An 18,619-nucleotide genomic window follows, 5' to 3' on the forward strand; every position below is an offset into this window, starting at 1 on the left:
CCTTGGAATGCCCTGGAGGCGACGCTCTGACGGATTGCAGCGAGTTACTGCGTAAACATGAGTATACACTCTCCGTTACCCACCAGCCATTCATTTCGGCTCCTGGAACTTCGGCCTCATTTGACGGACTCGATCACCATCAGGCTGATTATTACAGAACTGCATAATGCTCCATCTTTCGGCGCGTTGGCTTACACTTGGGAAAATCCAGTCTCACAGTTGATAGACGATAGCAGCAACTTTTCTCACACAGCAGAATTTCATTTGCTGTGTGATGGCCTGAAGATCCCCAGCAAGGGGAACCCCCACAGCGCACTGGTGAGGCTTCGTGATTTGGACCTGTCCGAATACGGGCGATCTGTGTCCAAGTACCTATTTGCCGACGCTATATGTATCAATCAAGAAGACCACAAGGAGAAGGCCGCTCAAGTGAGGATGATGGGGGAGATCTTTGCAGCCGCAGAAAAGGTACTTGGCTGGCTAGAACCGGAAGACCAACGACGCCTGATGTTTTTACAGTGATCGATAGCCTATCCACAATCCCGCGCGACAGGTACACTGCCGTGACAGCGGCAGATTTGTGGAAACCGGAGAGTTACCCGTCGAAACTCGGCATCTCGCCGCTGACCTATCAGCATTGGCTCGCTCGTGTGGCCTTCTTGTATCGCCCCTTCTTCGAGCGCATCTGGATCAATCAAGAAATGGTCGCTGCAAAGGAGATCTTTCTCATCTGCGGGACGAGAGTCCCTTGGGCGACTGCCTTCGCCGCCTTGAGTTTCTTGGCTCACAGCGCATGGTTTCTCCTCCTCCACACCGACCAGGTCTCTGTCGCCAATGTGGTGCCTGAGAACATGCCGGTTTACCGGCGAGTGATCAAGGCCAGAATTCCTGCCGGACAAAGCGCCTGGCATCTCCTCCGTGTCAGAGATGGGATGATCGTGACAGGCAAGGCTTGTACGCGACCGCCGCCGCTGCTGAACCACCGCTACTGCAAGAGCAAAGAGGCCCGAGATCGAGTTTACGCCTTGTTGGGAATTGCGAGGAAGGATGACCGTCCGTTTGACACTCAGCCTTACCTGCGCGAAGTTGGATATTCCGATTTTATGACGGCACAACTCCTGTTCACACGTACGGCGAGATCACTTCTGCGCTCTTGGGAGGGCTTGTCATCCCTTTCCCACAAGGAGGGCAGTTTCGCCACCGAGCTCAGCGGCCTGCCATCCTGGGTATCGACTATCCTGTCGAATGTATGCCCGATTCTCTTTCGCGGCGGACTTCAACCTGCAATTGGAATGCAGCAGGTGATCTGAGATGGCGAGCAGACAGTCGTGGTCTTGATTCCCCATATCTTGATGTTCAGGGTTCCGGATTGACATTGTGCAGAAGTTGGCTGCTGATCCTGTCGAGGCTGGCGTCGACAATATGACCTACTTCTGGTCTAGCCTGGAGGGTGTCGCGAACGAACTACCCATGCCGTACCCGATCAGCGAGTTGCAGTGAGTTTCTCATTCCCTTGTCACGTGGAGAGTACTCGACCTTGCCTAACCTTTCAGTGCAACAGGAACGGGCCCACCAACACCAGCAGATTGGATATCCTCATGCGGACCCTGGTCGCGGATACCTATATGACGCAGCACCGCGCGCCACCCGAATGCGCCACTCAGGTCCTGTCACACATCTGCACCGAGCTGGCCCGTAAAGTCATAAGGGGAGCAGCAACATCTAGGAGTCGATGGGCGATTATCTCGACCTGAAATGGTGGTTCAGAGAGTTCAACCGAATGAGGCTGAAACTCTCGCTGGCTCGATCCTTTTGGCACTGGCCCGACGGCTTCTTCACGCCCCTGACGGGGCCGTGGCTCGAGCTGCTCAACGAGGAGCCGGAGGACTCGATACTCCATGGCTCCTTGGTCAGGAATGAGCTCATGAGGATGCAGGACGCATCGTCCGGCTCTAGGTACGTCGACTGGTCCCAGGCTTTCGCCCGATTCCGACGAGAATTCCACTTGTGCTGGGGCCGAAGGCTGGTTGATGAGGACGACCCATGGGTTACTATTGGGGCTCGGACCGACGAGCATGCGCGTCAGAGATGAGGTGTGGATCCTCGCTGGGTGTCCCACCGCCGTTGTTCTGCGACCACTGCGGACCGCGCCCGGACACCTTGTGTTCCTGGGTGAAGCGTACGTGCATGGTATAATGCGCGGCGAGGCGGTTGGGGAATACAGACAGCTGGTGGATATTGTGCTCGAATGAGGAGGAAAGTGGAAAGTCGATTTGACGCCATCAGCATAAAATGGATGTCCTCAAGGATTGGACGCCCCGTTAGGCGTGCGGCAGAGATCCTCATCAAAGATATACGACGTAGATATCAGAACCGAGTTGTGTACACGTGTTTCTGCTTCCGAGTACTCGTATCTGAGTTGCACCGAGGGCGCCGGTCTTCGTGCGATCAGAGGAGTCGACCGGCACGGGAGTGCGAGTACGCGCTCGAGTACATGCTTGAAGGTTCAGACTGATGCTTACAGTACTGCCTAGGAGTGGGAATCGACATACGGGATTCAATGATCTACTGCTTGAGGCTACCGGAATCACCCCTTACTGATAACCTGTCCTCTTCCACCATGACTGCGATCACGCACCACGCAGCTTGGATCTTGGATCTTGGATCCTGGATCTTGGACTTTGGACCAGGAAGGACGCCGGTATCGCCGCTTTTCCTTGCACACATACCCAAAAGATGACTTCAATCCTTCTCATGATTCAGTCACCAGGAGCCCTCAGCTCTGTCGCTCCGGAAACTATGTCTGCCTGGGTCCGCGGTCCAGTGGGGCAAGAGGAGCGATCGAAAAGGGGTCCTGTACGCCGAACGGGGCCTGATTGGCTACAGCAAACAGACTGTTCTTAGCACGGTACATACTGGCTAATGAGGTAGCTCCCTATGTCTTCTAGCTAGAGTACTCTACACGGCAGCCTGATTTGCAACCTCGATAGATCCCAAGGAGGCTTGGCTTCGGGCATATCGCTGATGTCGCGGTCTCGGCCGGGCGGGCTTAACGCCCAAGCCGAAGGAGTGCGCTGGTACGCACTGTATAAAGACAAGGCCGTCTTGACTGGTAGAGCAGATGCGAGGCTGCCTCTTCTCCGCGATACTCGCACAGTAAGTGAAAAAGAACCGGCCTGCGTAGGTGCCACGCCTAGTCTTCTCGGCCTTGTGAGCGCCGTCACCACGTGAGGTACTGTACACTGTATTGGGCCCCAGGTGTCCGCCTCCGTACATCATCAACCATCACAACCTGTCTGTGTGGAGGCTGCTCCGAAACATCCATCGCTGTGATTAGTACAGCACACCAAACCACACCACACCACACCACCCCACCCCACGTATCATGTCTCCCCCAACCCTGTACCAACGAATCCAACAAATCGACTCGCAAGCCCATGCGGCGCTCCTGCCCACCAACACGCCCCTCGCCACGGCCCTCTCCCACGCACTCACAAACTCCGCCGCGCAAGGCCTGCCCCCAATCACCATCTCCCCGCTCCAGGGCCAATACCTCGCCATCCAAGCCCAGCTGATCTCCGCGCGACGGGTGCTCGAGGTCGGCACCCTGGGAGGCTACTCGAGCATCTGGTTCGCGAGCTCCGGCGCGCACGTCACCTCGTTGGAGATCGACGCGCATCACTGCGCGGTGGCGGTCGAGAATGTCCAGCGCGCGGGATACAGTGACAGTGTTGATATCGTGCTGGGGGACGCGATGGATACGTTGCCTCGACTTGCGGCGGCGGCGGCTGGTGCTGCTGACGGAAAGGACTCCCAGGGGCTATTCGACCTCGTGTTCATCGATGCGGACTGGGATATGCAAGTCGAGTATTTCGCGTGGGCCGTGCAGCTTGTCAGGCCTGGCGGGTGTATTTACGTGGATAACGCGGTCAGGGCGGCGCTAGAGCAGGGTGCCGCGAAAGAGACCTTGGTCGACAGGGTGGGCGGGATGGAGGGCGTGCAGGCCACGCTGGTGAGTGTGGTGAGTGGTCATAAGGGGCGTGAGGAGCAGATGTTTGACGGGTTTCTGTTGGCTATCGTGAAGGAGAAGGGAGGGGCTTGAATCGGAAAGGAGGGGAGGAGATGTGCTGGCCCTGGCAGCCTAGGGTGGAAGGACGGGTGGAAGAGTGCAAGTCAGAGCTAGGTCTGCTTGCGTGAAGCCACAGCTAGTCAGGTAGCTAGCTACTCACGCACTGGTTTGATCCTGTGGAACTCTTTTGCGGCTCGTCTACTCGACGACGTTTCGTTGCTTGATAACGTTTTGTTGCCCAACGCCAGGCGCGAGTATAATCTCTTAGGCGTTAAATCTCCTGGACGATTCCAACCTAGATGACCTTGTCCACTGGCACATTCAACGCCCGTAGTTTGGTCCGGCTGTTCTCCCGAACTCACAGGAGTAGCTCTGACAGGGGCCGGCGGAGGACGCTCCTCGGCGAGAGTGATGCTCTGGCGAGGCGCACGTGTTCTTTTCCAACGACGTACGTGCAGAGAACACAACAGAAAGTAAAGAGACAGCAGAGAGAGAGCCCTCGGATTTAAGAAGAGACAACGGATATTCTACTCACATTGAAAGACCTCTGAGCACGTGGTGATGGGTGCTTGTTGGCTGATGCCGTCTCAATACCTGAGGATGCATTAGCCAGCGCTGCGATGCCCGACCACTGTCACATTTCGATAACGGGGATTTACACCCAGCTTGCTCACCGACAGGCCGCCAGCCTGATTGTCCACGGCTGCTGTTCGTGACGGAGATATGGCCTGCTGAGCGACATGAAGCATGATGGATTGTGTGACTGGGCGCAAAAGGGACAAGAGGAGACTAGCTGATGAAGAAGGAAAAAGCTGTACCAAGGTACACGGCCAAAGGTACGCTCGGTAAATCTGTGCTGCAGCTTAGCGCATCACGCCTGTTATTATGGTGATCCATTGACGCGGATCAGACATCGGCTGGAGGACTGGAGCAGACCGAGGCAACGTGCCTGCTAGGGGCATGAGCTCGAAGACTAGACAGCTGATGGAGCGGATGCGAAGGCAGGGCTTTTACTGCATGTCGTGATGGAGAAAGTCGAGAAGGTCGAAAATGCGAATGAGCTGGAAAGTGTGTGACTCAATTAGAGGACATGATGGATTCCAGAGGGATCTGGACAGAGACCTAACTATTTAGTTACGGAGGCCTATATAAACAATACGGTATTTTACATAAAGGGGTATGGCCTATGACAGCCCTTGGCAGTGTCCAGCCAGCCCTCGGGTAACCTTCCCAGTTATAAGTGGGTGCACAGACCCCATGCCAAGTCAGTCGAACCAATCATGTCGCGTGCTATCGTCCAAGCAGCTGCTCCGTCTTCCCGGCCACAGATGCGCGAGGCTTCAATCGCCTTGCAGACACAGGCATCATAAATTGGCTCCCGGCAGCCATCAGACAGGGTGTATATGAGTGATTTCCGCCCATTGCTGCTGCAGACTACCACTGACGACCCAGGCAGGAGTGGCATTTGGCTATTGGCCCGACCAGGAGAGATAAGCGTCCTTTGCGAGCCATTCGACAGCCATCAATATTCCCCTCCTGACTGGTACAAGCTGGAAGAACTGGCCAGTCCTTTCTGGACAGTATGTCTATGTGAAAGAGGTCTATGAAAAGATCAAGCCTACGGGCACAACAGCCGGTCGCCACCGCCTCGCCCTCACTCTATCCTCTTCTTGCCTTCTTCCATGAATCCCATGTTCGCCGTGCTGATATTCCGGGCTCTTCTATCCTTGCCACTCGCCGCGGCGATAAGTGGGCCAACTATCGGATCCTTGTGAGCTTTCGACAACGCGTCCGAGAGGCCTTCGGTTGCAAACGAGGGCGTGTTGAGCTTTGGCCAGTTGACATACAACAGCCCGTGCGAATAGATGAACTGGAATGACCAACCTGCCACAACGAGACATACTATCACAAACAATCGGAGAGGCCATATAGCCGCCTCGGGAGGCCGTCGCGTCAAGATCGAGACCAGGACAATGAACATGGAAGCAGCCAGCACGTATGGAATAGCCTGGATGATGAGTGGCCTCCGGTCAGTGAACATCAAAGACGACCCCACTCCATATGTTGAAGGCAGATAGGTCCCCAAGAAGAGATCGAAGCCATCCTGTCGAGGTCCATCCAGGAAGTTGTTCCGAATATACCGCGTGCAGGAGTTCTGAAGATCTTGCAGAGCTCCGGCTTTCGTTCGATTTCCTGTACGTGTAAAGTCGGTCTTTAGGGCGCCGGTTCCTGAGTACGATCGGGAGACGACGTCCGCATTGTCAGCCCAGATGTTGCGGAAGAGGTATTCGAACTGTATATCGTCTTGCGCACGTTCGCCGGGTTGCAGGATGCCGATATCTTGGAACTGTTGGGTTAGCGCCCATCTTCCGAGCATGCTCTGGACCACATTGGTCCGGTCCAGGCAGTCCATGCAGTTTGTACGGACGACAGCAGTCTGCCGGGTCCTGACTTCCAGCGCACCAGAGGGGTCTCCAGGCATTTCGACGCCGCGGAAATACTGTCCCTTCCTCAGACCGTCCATCAGCTCGTCCAACAGCAGCTCGGCCCGGTGCCATTTCAGACCTTTGGTTTCGTTGTGAAAGTCAAAGTAGACGTAATGTAGTCTGTCCATCCTCTGGTGCGGCTCACGGGCTTCGATGTCTCGGAACTTCTCGTCCGTACGTCGATCGGCCTCGACCGACTCCTCCGGAGAGTTGACCAAGATTCGAACCACCTGCTCGTAGGCCTTCTTGACGCGCTCTTCCCTGCCTCGTTGGTTGACTAGGTTGACCAGGTAATTGTCACCGTAGATCCTGATCTGCTCGTCAAAGTGCTTTCTCGCGGCATCCACGGCAGACTCCACGCCACGGATCTGCAGCTTGGGCGTGTAGTGAAGATCGTTGATTTCGGCCCAGTACACAGGTACGCTGCCTCGGGTCTGGATATAGGCGAGAACCTGTGTTTCAGAGGGCTGGGCACCGACTTTCCCATTGGCAACGCCCTGGCCGCCAGCATAGCCTGTCGGGCCGGAAATGTCATTCAACAAGGCGATCTGCTCGGTTTCGTTGTAGTTGGAGACATGCCCTTGCTCGTCGATGCCACGGGACAAGTATCTTGTGCCTCCGCGGAACCTCGATCGCCTGGTGATGAGGGCAAACGTAAAGGCGGTGTTCTTGACCTTGGCTGGAGTAATGCGCAACATGCCGTACATGACAGGAAGGATGTACGGGTCCGCGCCGGCTTGCTGTTGGCCGCGCAGCCCACCTGCTGCGCCGCCGCCGCCTGTCCGGAAGTCAATCAGGTCTGTCTGGATGAAGCGGTTGTAGAAGAAGCGGTCGTCGGCTCTCTTCCATAGTGGCTGGGAGAGATCGGAGCTGGACTGTCGCTGAAAGCTGGACGTGATGTCGATCGAATAGGAGAAGTACATTGGTCCGGACGCGAGGAAGGCCTTGAGATAGGAGAGGTAGGTGTCCTCGTCGGGATCATGCACCGGACGTTCTCGTAGAGGCAGGAACTCTGTAGCAACGACCTTGTACACCATGTGGCCTCGCAGTCTTCCCATGGGCTGCGCCTTTGTGATGACCAGAATGTACTTGTCCAGCTTCAGCTTGATGATGCCCAGAATGCCGGCGATGCTCGACACCCGTTTAGTGCCCAGCAGAGAGCCATTGTTGAGGCGGATATCGCCAGACGGTCTCTCGACCACGAGGGTCGGCGCAGACGAATTGGAGGGCGAGGTAAAGGCATAGTGACTGGCGGAGGCGTGGACGTTGATGTCGCGGAAGGGGAACAAGTTGGCCATGATGACAATAACAGCCTACCGAGTCTTCTTCGCAATCTTCACTATCGGATCATTGTTGGCAAGGTAGCAGCTGGTGCTGGGAATTTTATTGTGAGCGTGACGCAGGCCGGTGGGCTGTGCTTGTTGCTTGTGCCTGTGCCTGTGTACAGTACAGTGACTGGTGGCCATCGTCATCTTCTTGGCCCAGATCATTCATCCCTCTCCCTCCTGCAACTCAACTCCAGGTAGAGACCATACCACCACCAAATACCCCATCATCCCAACATCCCGCATCCCACCCTTTCTTACCCAGATAACCACTTGTCCAAGGCAACCCCGAGGCCAGTCCGACATAATATGGCGGCTCGAGCTCCCGCAGGCCGACCAGGCGCAGGCGGCAGGTTTGCTCAATTCAAGCTCGTCCTTCTGGGTATGTTGGGACCACTCTGCCTGGCCATATCGCACCGCTAATTGACGTCTAGGTGAATCGGCCGTAGGAAAGGTATTGTTTCCATCGACTCCGCTGGGCCCTAACCACGTCGCATCCATCCTAACACTCGCCCTCAGAGCTCATTAGTCCTGCGGTTCGTCAAGGACCAATTCGACGACTACCGCGAGTCCACCATTGGCGCCGCCTTCCTCACACAGACGATATCGTTAGACGAGAACACGACGGTCAAATTCGAAATATGGGATACCGCGGGTCAAGAGCGCTACAAGTCGCTGGCCCCGATGTACTACCGGAATGCCAACTGCGCAGTCGTGGTCTACGATATCACACAAGCGGTACGCTGAATTCCCCTCCCTACAATGCTCCAATGCTAATGACCGGTGGTATGTCCAGTCCTCCCTAGATAAAGCCAAGTCATGGGTCAAAGAACTCCAACGACAAGCCAACGAGAACATCATCATCGCCCTCGCCGGGAACAAAGTCGACGTCGTCAACGAGTACCCCGACAAGCGCGCCATCCAGACCGCAGACGCGGAAGCCTACGCGAAAGAAGCCGGTCTTTTGTTCTTCGAGACCTCCGCAAAGACGTCAACAAATGTCAAGGAACTGTTCACTGCCATTGCCAAGAAGTTGCCGCTGGACCAGGCAGGGCCTAGGAATTTGAGGGCGAATCCCCGGCCGGGCGTGGACTTGAGACCGGAGGCGACCCAAACCGGCGCTGCTGGGAATTGCCAGTGTTGATTTTCGAGCATGCTGCTGAAGAGGCGTTTGCTTCCAGTTTGTCTCTTTTCCCGTTGTTGATTTAGCAGGCGCAGCGACGGCGGGGATTGGCGGGGATGCTGGATAAGTGTGCTCGATTTCTGCAATGCCCAAATGGTTGGGCATCTGCGGGTCCGCTACGGTCAATGTCGAGGGCCATCCGAGGGCAGACTGTTATGGAAGACACCGAATTTCATTTTGAGTGAGTCGGCTAACAGAGGCCGACTAAACTCAGACGAACCCTCCGTTAACCTCTCTGTCATTATGATATAGTATGCCAGGGCGAACCACAGGCGTTTGTGAGAGCCGGTATCAGCACGCCGGGCGGTCCGGCTTTCGTCCTATTGAACCAGAAACATTTTAATGCCTAGAAACCACAGATTGCTCAGTTCCGTGGAAGTGCCCCTTCTCAATAGCCCGCTCCTCCCCACAGATCTCTCCTTCATACGCTTCCGCCACTCCTATGACCAGCCTTGTCGCCTACTAAGCCCGCCATCTCCAAGAGCGCCCTCGCCCCGTCCTTATCGCCCCCGAAATTCACGCCCCTCCGCCTTGCAGCCTCTTCTTCCTCCCATTTCAACCTCTTTCTTTGCTTCGTGATTTCATCGTCCTCCTCCCCAGCCGCGGAGCCCGAGCGGGCGCCAAGCGGGAAGGATATGCCCCAGACTTCCAGCGTGTCGAGGTCGAATGTAAATTTCTTCGCTTGGACAGCGTCGGAGCGGTGAGTCTGCGCCACTTCCAGACCTGGATCGGTAACGAATGCACCCGATCCGGAGGAGCCGTCGTGGTTGAATGTCACGGATTCCATGTCTCCGTCGATCAGGATGCTTACGGGTCCTAGAATTGGTGCCGGAGGGGGACCGGTGCGCGAGGTTGAAGGAGGAATCATGCAACCTAATGCTATCCCTGTTTTTGAATTAAAGTACGAAGGCGGGATGGTGCGGTTGTAGGTGTTGGCCGGGAAGACGGCGTGGCGGGGGAGGAGTTGGAAGAGCGTGGAGAACCTTGCAGGTGATTCTGGAGTGAGGGCGGGGGGTTTCTCACGCCATGGTTCGGGGAGGTAGCCCCCGATAAGGACGGGTTTATTGTCATTCGTGCCGCTGATAAGCACGAGGGTGCTGGATGTCCAGGAGAGGACCTGGCGGTGGAAGGAGGAGAGAGACGTTCCGTGCGACGAGGTCGAGTAGAGTTGATTGAAGCGGGCGTTGGAGGAGAAGATGTTTTGCAGCGACGGACTTGACGACGTAGGAGAGGTGGACAGTTTCAGGAACATGGACAGTTGGGACAGGAGCGTGTTGGTGAGGATGGTGCTGAAGGTGGTGTCTTCTGGGGACTTGTATATTGGGGACGCTTTTGTCTCGAGGGCCTCAAGAGTGGGTTGGACGGCTGTGTCGCGGTGTTTACTGAGGTTAATGTTCTTGCTGAAAAGGAAGTGCTCGAACAAGGCGCTGAAGGGGATGAAGAGATCTGGTAACGTGGTTGTGATGGTTTTTACAAAATTGGAATATCGGATGCCTTCGCCATGTGAGTCTGGGTCGAAGGCTGCTACAACGGCATCTGCTGAATCGCTGAGGCCTTGGAGCCGCTCTTTCTGGTCCAAACTCTCGCCGTATATGCCGAGGGGAGTCAATGGCTCGATGCCTGCGATCAGGAGCAAGAGCATGACCAAGTTTTTGAGGTTCTGTGCTGGGACTATCGCGCGGTTGATCTTTCGGTCGGTCTTCTGATCATGCTTGAAGACTTCAATGGCATCAAGAGCATCCAGCGCTGCTAGGGCAAGGTCATCGTCGTCTTCGTCCTCATCATCATTTAGCGGCTCATCAATAGCGAAACCGTCAACATGCGAGCGGACGCCTTCTTCTACTTCTCGCTCTTTCAGCATGTCGTCCGGGAGTTGGTCCTTGACAACATCTTCCATAGTGGGTTGCTCCCTTGGCGGAGGCATACTAGACCGTCGATCGAAGACAGCCAAACTCCGGAACAAGAGCTTGACCTTGTCCTGGTCACCACGCCTCAAGACCTTCTTGTACCTACCTGTCATGATGGTGATGACCTTGAGCATGGCTTCACGGGTCAAGATGCATGGCGCCAGACTGGGAAATGGAAAGGCTCCCAGGTAGCTGCACATGCGATAGAGCACAGGTCCTGCTTTGAGAGGTTCTGGCAAGGCCAAGAAGCGACATAATGTGTCTTCTTTCCAGTATTCCACGTCTTCCTGATGGTCTGCAAGGGTCTTGAAGTTGTCCTTGTAGTGAGCTATCTCCAAGTGCGTGTAGCATTTGCTGGCAAAGCGAAGTGCCAGCTCGTGGCTTAGATGTTCTGGAAAAAGTTCCCAGTATCAGGCCAACCTGTTCTTTCCGTCATTGAGACGATTGACTTACCGATGGGTACCTCCTTCGGCGGCTCTGATGAGTGAGACTGACCCATGGCGACTTCCCTTATGCGAAACTATTCCATTGACACAACAGACACAGTCAGGTAAAGACCGCCTCTCGCGTTGGACTTCTCACTTCATGACATGATTAGAGTTCTGGCTCCTCGTTTACCTCGATGACAGGCAGACGACGCCGAGATATTCGCCTGACTGCATATGTTATCCCCGTAGCATTACGTTGCAGCAAAGTTTACTCCAGCGCAGGTTGATACTCTCGCGAATCTTTTCGAACCTTCACCTTGGTGTAGAACGTTCGCAGTAAGTCAGCTCCCAGTCATGCCTGTCCTGAAATGCAGAGATGGATTCTCAGAGCCTCTGCTCAGGTCAGCATCGTCGTCCGTGGAATGGCGACGACGACCCCCACCATGTCGCGCACATACAACGTGAGTCTCCCGGCGCAAGAAGAGTTTCACGTGTAGCACCACTGACAGGCATCTAGGATGCCGTGACATCGCTCAACACCCTGCAGTCCAATTTTGCTATTGTCGACGCCATCCGTAAGTCGGGGCGATCGTTGAACGAACAAGCCATTCCTGAAATGGTCGATTGGTGCCGCAGGATCGGATACAAGGTCTGAACCCTCGAGCCTGTGGTGCATTGCCTCTTGCTCTAACTCGGCCTCCTGCAGCCTTCAGACTTCAATGCCTTAAATGCTATACACATCGCTGGGACCAAGGGCAAAGGATCCACTGCCGCCTTCACCTCTTCCATCCTCACACAGTTCATTGATGGTGATGAACCCGGGTTTAGACCCTTGTCAAAAGTTGGATTGTTCACCTCACCGCATTTGACATCGGTTCGAGAACGAATCCAGATCAATGGCGAGCCCTTGTCCGAGGAAGTGTTTGCGAAGTATTTCTTCGAGGTTTGGGACCGGCTCGAGAATGCTGCAAGGGATGCAGGGGAAGATCCGGCGTCAACCAAGGCCAAACCAGTTTATTTTAGGTATTTGACCTTGATGGCCTTTCACACCTACCTCAGCGAAAAGGTGAACGTTGCAGTAATCGAATGCGGCATAGGTGGCGCCTACGACAGCACAAATGTCCTGGAATCACCGGTGGTGACGGCAATCACAAGCCTGGGAATCGACCATGTCGGTATGCTTGGTGACACCATTGGCCAGATCGCTTGGCACAAATCTGGTATCATGAAGAAGGGCATCCAGTGCTTCACTCCTGACAGCCAACCACAGGAGGCGAAGGAGATTATGGAGAAAGTGGCAAAGGAAAAAGAGTGCCTCCTCGAGTACGTCAAGCCGATGCCGAAGATTGAGACTGGAGACTACATCCTTGGACTCCAAGGAGAGTTTCAGAAGATCAATGCCACTCTCGCGCTTGAGGTTGCATGGAAGTGGCTTCGCGTTGAAGGATACAAGTCGCACGATCGTCAATTTTTTCAGAGGTTGAAAAACGGCCTGCGTTATGTTCGGTGGCCGGGACGGTGTGATACTAGAAAAGAGAAAGGAATCGAGTGGTACGTCGATGGAGCCCACACACTGGAAAGTATCAGGTTGGCTGGCGAGTGGTTTGCCTCTCAGGTCATCACGAAATCACGACCAACCAACAAATCATCGGAATATCCACATCGACGACCGCGCGTTTTGATCTTCAATCAGCAGACCCGAGATGCAAACGCCTTTGCAGAGGAACTATTCACCACGCTTTCCAAGGCTCTGGACGATTCACGTCCTTTTAGCCACGTCATCTTCTGTACCAACACTACCTTCAAAGAAACCGGCTTCAAGCCGGATCTGGTCTTTGTTAACTCCAATGCGTCAGATGTTAAGAGTCTGACAGTTCAGCGTCGTCTGGCTGAGATATGGGCCAAGATAGACCCTGCAGCCGAGGTTGGAGTGGTGCGCACGATCGAAGAAGCAGTAGAAATCGTCCGGAAATTGGCAAGGCACCATCAATATGGGACGCACGAAAACGCGGAGATGGTGGCTCCAACTGGGACCAGGACCAAGACCTCGCATACCCATGAGATGAACCCCTCTAGCGCAAAGGAGACGCGGACAGCGAGTGGAGAGGAAATCAAAACTTCATTCGACCAGGAACCAGGAGTCACTGCTTTTGTCACCGGGAGTCTGCACCTCGTCGGTGGCTTTCTGGAGGTATTGGAAAGCACCAAGGCCTCTGACATTGCAAACCCGGATGGAGTTCCTACCTCGGCCCCTGATATTCCGGGACGTGGTTAGTGGCCACAGCAAACATTTATCGACGCAATGCACTCGTACGTGGCAGGTATCAAGTCATCATTCGCGAAAGAGCCAGAAGTTTACAGTAAATTCTTGGCCATAAGTGAGGACTTCAAGAACCGAGTCATTGACGTCCCACAGCTCCTCCGGAGGGTGGCAGATCTGTACATTGAACATGAGCGACCCGAAGTGCTTATGGCTGTCAACTTGCTGTTACCGAACGGGTATCCTTTCGAGCTTGCACCCGAAGACAGTGTAAATGCGACCAGGATGGCGGTTCCCTGCCCGCGCCTCAGAAGTTCTGTACTAGAGTGGGCGCACAAAGTTGATCCAAATGACGTGGAGCGCGACGTTGGCGTTCCTCGAGACGAGGAATGGATGGCAGAGAAGCCTTCAAATCGTGGCAACAAATTGCCTCCTCATAGATGGGTAGAGATGGAGCCAGCCACGAAGCGCCGGCGTACGTCGTGACCGGGTTTAGAAGCGACATCATCAACTGACATCCTGATACACTGATACACCACTACTATTCATAAATCGGTATTGTGAAGAATGGGACTTGAGCCTCGCAACCTGAACTCTCTTCACTACAAAAAGAGATCGGAGTCACCGACTTATCTATTCATAAACAGTATACTTCTCTGCCTTGTCAGATTCATCATGCATTTACACGCTCACTATACACAGGAGTAAACATCACAAGGCTGGCCAAACGCACGCCTTTTTTCACATTAAGATCATACTGTAAAAACGCCCCACGCGAGCCAGGATATCCAGGCCTGATTGATACACATTGTTCGCTCGTCTCGTCATCGTAAACATCACATCACACCATCTCGGCCTCAGCCTCGCCTCTCATGCCCATGCCACTGCCACTGCCTCGCCACCGTCGGACTCACCGGGCTGATCGTCTCGAACAGACTTCTCCTGGCGCCCTCGTCCTGGTTTGGTAAAGTGACACCTTCGTGCGTAGTAACCACGGGACTAGGCAGCGTGCCTATCCCGCTACTCGCGCTCTCGTTGCCGTGCTGGTACGAGAACCGCCTGTCTTGGTCCCGCCCTGCATCTCTCTCGGTCGGCAGCTCCTGAGCAGGAGGGTACAACCCGCGGCTCTGGTGGGGTGGCGAGTCGGGTTCCTGCTCCTCCATGATCGGCTGGACCGAGGAGGAACTCTCGCTGTTTTCGCGCTCGTGTTGGCCCTCAAACGGATTTCTACTGGCGTTGTTACTGGTGCTGGTGGGTGGTCTTGAACCGCGAGGTCCGCGCCACGTGTTCTGGCTGCCGGGGAGGGGCCACGCCAGGGTCTCGGACGTGCCCGTCGAAGAATAATTCGAGGAGTCGGAATTCGAGGTCTCCTGGCTGGGAGGGGAGACGTCGCTGGCGGGTCCGGCGGGAGGGAAGCGCATGTTGCGGAGCGGGGAGGCGCCCGTGCCCATCATGGCCGGGGAGGGGGTGTTGTTGCTTGGTGGGGAGGGACGGGTCTCGTCCGAGGTGGAAGTGGAGTTGGAGTTGGAGTGCGTGTGGCCGTAGTTGGCGTTATAGGCGTAGTCGACGATGCCGGAGTGGCGGGGGTGGTCGAGGTCGTTGTAAGCTGTGGCCAGTTCGAAGGGGGGCTTGGGCCGTTCGGTGGTGTTGGCCATTTCGTGGCGGACTGGTTGCAGCGGAGGTGTTGACTCGTCGGATAGGGCGGCGTAGGGGCCGATCTGTTGGACTTCTTGGCGGGAGTCCTGCGTGGATTGCCATTGCTGGGGTGATGGACGTTTGTGACCTGCTGATGCGCAGGAGGCGCCGTTGAGCCAGCGTGAGATCCGGCTATTGCTCGAACCGGATGACTTTTCGGATGAGCCGCTGCGGATGATGCTACGGCGGCGGACGAGCAGGATGACGAGGACGATTAGCAGGAGGCCGATCACCGCGGCGGCAACGCTGATGCCAATGATGGCACCTTTGCTGACGCCGGAGCCCCCGCCGCCTCCAGAGCTGCCGTCGGATGAGCCGTTAACAGGGTAGGGGTAGTAATGCGTGATCGTTTTGGAGTAGGGTTTGGCGAAGATGGAAGCCAGTTCGCCATCGAGGGTAGCGGCGCGTTTTGCGGAGGCACCATTGCCTCCAATTGCTTGGGACACGACACCAGGTACTTCGTACTCCGACCACGTGTCGGGGTCATACGTATCTTGGAACTCGAGTGTGTTGAGGTTGAAGATCTGGACAATGCCGCCTTCGACGCAGTTGGCTTGGTTCTGGTGAACACCGCCAATGACGAACATCTGATCCGGGTATGGAGTGACACATTGATGGCCCGAACGGCCGTGAGATTTAGTGCCGCTGTATGCCTTGACCCATTGGAAAGCTGGAAGTGAGAGGACCCAGACGTCGTCGGATGGTACATCACCGGCGTTCAGGCCGTCATAGCCGCCGTAGATGTAGACGTTGAACGATGACGAGTCTTTTGCTGTCGCTACGACAGAGCAGAACTCTGTCAGTTGGCCCGGGGTCTGGCCGGTGGTATTTTGCAGATACCAAGTGCTTGAGGCGATATCGTAAACGGGGATAGAGGTCATGAATCCTGGACTTTGCGCTTCACTCTCGGAACTTTGTGAACTGTTCAAACCCATTGGCCATATCTCTTCCGGCGCGGTGACACCACCAATTGCCACGAGTACGCCTTGCTCGCCTACAGGTATCCATGCCAACTCGGCGTTTGCGCGCGGTGGGATGTTGTCCGGAAGCGTGTTGTTTGTCCATTTCTCGTTCCTCATTTCGGACATGTCGACCTCAATAAGAGTGTTTGCGGTCACGTTCGCGGAGGAGTCCTCGTAGTAGATTGGTCCCCATGTCGGCGATCGCATGCCGCTGAAGTAGAATCCCAGGTTTTCACTCGGAGCAGACACTCCTGCGCCGTTAGTTATGTATCTTGTAACCCCATCGGGAAGAGTTCCTTGGTAGAATCCAGGGCTCCAGCTAGCCCGGTTCGGGCCATACTGGTAGGCCTCGTAGCCAAGGATGCTCTCTTCGCTTTGTGGCGAGGCAGAGTCGGTCAGTCGAGGTAGGCCACTGTCGAAGGTATGTCAGTCAACATTGACGCACGACGTTTCTGGACCCAACTCACCCGTATAGATACAATTCCCCATCGTTCGTGAACATGGTTCCATCCACATAGTTAGGCGCGATGTTGTTTCCTGCTCCACCCGCCTTCGCCATCCGGTTCAACAAGCCCGATACATTGGTCTTGGCAGTATCAAAAGGAGTCGAAAAGTTCAGCACAAACATGTCCCCGTCGACGTTACCATCACTGCTCACAACGGGCGCAGTTCCATCTGCGAAGGCAGTCTGCCACCAAAGGAGACCGCCGTCGAGGTAAACAGCATCCCGCACCACTCCAGCCCTCAAGCGAGCCCAGTTACATATTGTGTAATTTTGCTCAACTGAAATGCTTCGTGCCGTTGCGATCAACAACCCAACGAGTACCAGAGACTCCAGGTATAAGATCATTGTGGTGTCATCTAGGGATTGTGACGGTCATGCCTATATTCTGGAATATTGCACGATCTGAGCGTTGGAAAGGCGAACAGTTGCTTGCGTGTAGGCACTCTACAGCATTCAAGGCTCCAGGAAGATGGAGCCGTGTGTTCTGAGACAAACCTCGTGTTGATACTTACTATCATCAGGAACCAGATTTGCCACCTGAGCGGCAATCACTACCTTCAGTGTATTGAGCTCGGTGATCATTGGTATGATCGTGCTGCTGGCGGCGATGTGCAGGCGCAGGGTCCTGTGGTTGCAGTGAACCGACACGACCACAGAGGACATTGAATCTGAATCGGTGCGTCATAGTACTCGTACGCGAGTACCACAGTAAGTCCTGGAAGTGCGAGTCTTGGAGACGATGATGAGAGCGGCTGAATTGCGTGTCTGTCAGGCAATCGAAGAGCAGGCCCTGGCACAAGCAGAGAGCCAGGCGAGACCGCGCATGAATCAGGGACGATCGTCGCCGTAACTGGGAAAGCAGGACGTTGGGCTATGGGTGTTTCGTTATCGAGAAGCACAAAACTTGTCATGATTTGCGCCGAAGCGAACACCTCAGTCGTCAAGGACATGGGGAGGAAGAGACAAGTGTCGAGGCTAGACCAGGCCGTGCGGGACGCTTATGCCGTCACCAACGACAAACCGGTTTTAGAGACACGTTAGCCTCGAAGAGGGAAAGCGCTGCCGGGCATCGGGGCTTGGGGATGGCTCCACCCCCGGCGGAAACAAGCTCCAGGTTCAACGTCAATGCTCATTGTTCCCTCACTGTCCTCTTACTGTTCGCTCACTGCCTGTCCGCTTCGATCTTCCACATCGACGTTCCCGCATGAACGAGCTAGTTGGTATTAGGAAAAGCCCCCGAATGCGAGCTTTCTTTCCAAGTGCTGATTCTGTCATCGATTGGCACGCCACCATCCCCATCTAGCGGGGCTCCGTTGACGGCAAGCCAGGAACGTCACCGACCTGCATATCCAGTTGCGCTCAACGTCCCAACACCGCATGCGATGAAAGGCGCCGATGCCATGTGGCGTGAGAACCATGGCACGAGTACGACGAGCACCAGGCTGAGGGAGGGCTCGCCTGGCCATCTCATTATCCGAACCGGGCTTCCGATAATGACGGCAAGTCTGGCACCTTGAAGCTTGGATTCCTTCCTTCCTTTGCTCTTACTTGACATTTGAGACGGGTAGCTTTCAAAGCTGTCAATACTCTCAGTCTACTCCGTACTTTCATTCGCTTTTAGGCACATTCCCTCGTTCGACATCATTCGTTTTCAACCTTCGGGCTCTCTCGTTGAATGCATTATGAGTGCGCTGTGAAAAGAGGAATAGTAGTCTAGTATTCGGAGCTCTGTCGAGATGCATTCACCGCTCAGATCTCTGACCTGTCTGTCGTTTGCGATTGCCACGGCATCTGCTCAG

The 18,619-nt window shown here is 55.1% G+C and overlaps 7 protein-coding genes across 7 annotated transcripts; 4 read left to right on the plus strand and 3 right to left on the minus strand.

Moving 5' to 3' along the window:
* Window positions 1-57: 57 nt before the first annotated feature.
* Window positions 58-1,500, plus strand: A1O7_01518 (uncharacterized protein; the record flags this gene model as incomplete). The annotated part of the gene is made up of 3 exons (XM_007755555.1): window positions 58-518; window positions 554-1,247; window positions 1,384-1,500. 3 exons carry the CDS (start codon window positions 58-60, stop codon window positions 1,498-1,500), a joined length of 1,272 nt encoding a protein of 423 aa, XP_007753745.1.
* A 1,885-nt stretch (window positions 1,501-3,385) lies between these two features.
* Window positions 3,386-4,102, plus strand: A1O7_01519 (uncharacterized protein; the record flags this gene model as incomplete). Its single annotated transcript, XM_007755556.1, has 1 exon — window positions 3,386-4,102. One exon carries the CDS (start codon window positions 3,386-3,388, stop codon window positions 4,100-4,102), a length of 717 nt encoding a protein of 238 aa, XP_007753746.1.
* A 1,621-nt stretch (window positions 4,103-5,723) lies between these two features.
* On the minus strand, window positions 5,724-7,853 carry A1O7_01520 (uncharacterized protein; the record flags this gene model as incomplete). The annotated part of the gene is made up of 1 exon (XM_007755557.1): window positions 5,724-7,853. One exon carries the CDS (start codon window positions 7,851-7,853, stop codon window positions 5,724-5,726), a length of 2,130 nt encoding a protein of 709 aa, XP_007753747.1.
* Window positions 7,854-8,189: 336 nt separating this feature from the next.
* On the plus strand, window positions 8,190-9,024 carry A1O7_01521 (GTP-binding protein ypt5; the record flags this gene model as incomplete). The annotated part of the gene is made up of 4 exons (XM_007755558.1): window positions 8,190-8,262; window positions 8,315-8,334; window positions 8,400-8,618; window positions 8,677-9,024. 4 exons carry the CDS (start codon window positions 8,190-8,192, stop codon window positions 9,022-9,024), a joined length of 660 nt encoding a protein of 219 aa, XP_007753748.1.
* A 460-nt stretch (window positions 9,025-9,484) lies between these two features.
* A1O7_01522 (uncharacterized protein) lies at window positions 9,485-11,469 on the minus strand (the record flags this gene model as incomplete). Its single annotated transcript, XM_007755559.1, has 2 exons — window positions 9,485-11,361; window positions 11,424-11,469. The coding sequence occupies 2 exons, from the start codon at window positions 11,467-11,469 to the stop codon at window positions 9,485-9,487; spliced, it is 1,923 nt and encodes a 640-aa protein (XP_007753749.1).
* A 372-nt stretch (window positions 11,470-11,841) lies between these two features.
* A1O7_01523 (folylpolyglutamate synthase) lies at window positions 11,842-14,144 on the plus strand (the record flags this gene model as incomplete). Its single annotated transcript, XM_007755560.1, has 4 exons — window positions 11,842-11,859; window positions 11,916-12,047; window positions 12,105-13,668; window positions 13,720-14,144. 4 exons carry the CDS (start codon window positions 11,842-11,844, stop codon window positions 14,142-14,144), a joined length of 2,139 nt encoding a protein of 712 aa, XP_007753750.1.
* Window positions 14,145-14,515: 371 nt separating this feature from the next.
* On the minus strand, window positions 14,516-17,165 carry A1O7_01524 (uncharacterized protein; the record flags this gene model as incomplete). Its single annotated transcript, XM_007755561.1, has 2 exons — window positions 14,516-16,727; window positions 16,783-17,165. The coding sequence occupies 2 exons, from the start codon at window positions 17,163-17,165 to the stop codon at window positions 14,516-14,518; spliced, it is 2,595 nt and encodes an 864-aa protein (XP_007753751.1).
* Between the last annotated feature and the right edge of the window lie 1,454 nt (window positions 17,166-18,619).

Source organism: Cladophialophora yegresii (genome assembly GCF_000585515.1).
Source record: "Cladophialophora yegresii CBS 114405 chromosome Unknown aczIN-supercont1.1, whole genome shotgun sequence".
Lineage (NCBI taxonomy): Eukaryota > Fungi > Ascomycota > Eurotiomycetes > Chaetothyriales > Herpotrichiellaceae > Cladophialophora > Cladophialophora yegresii.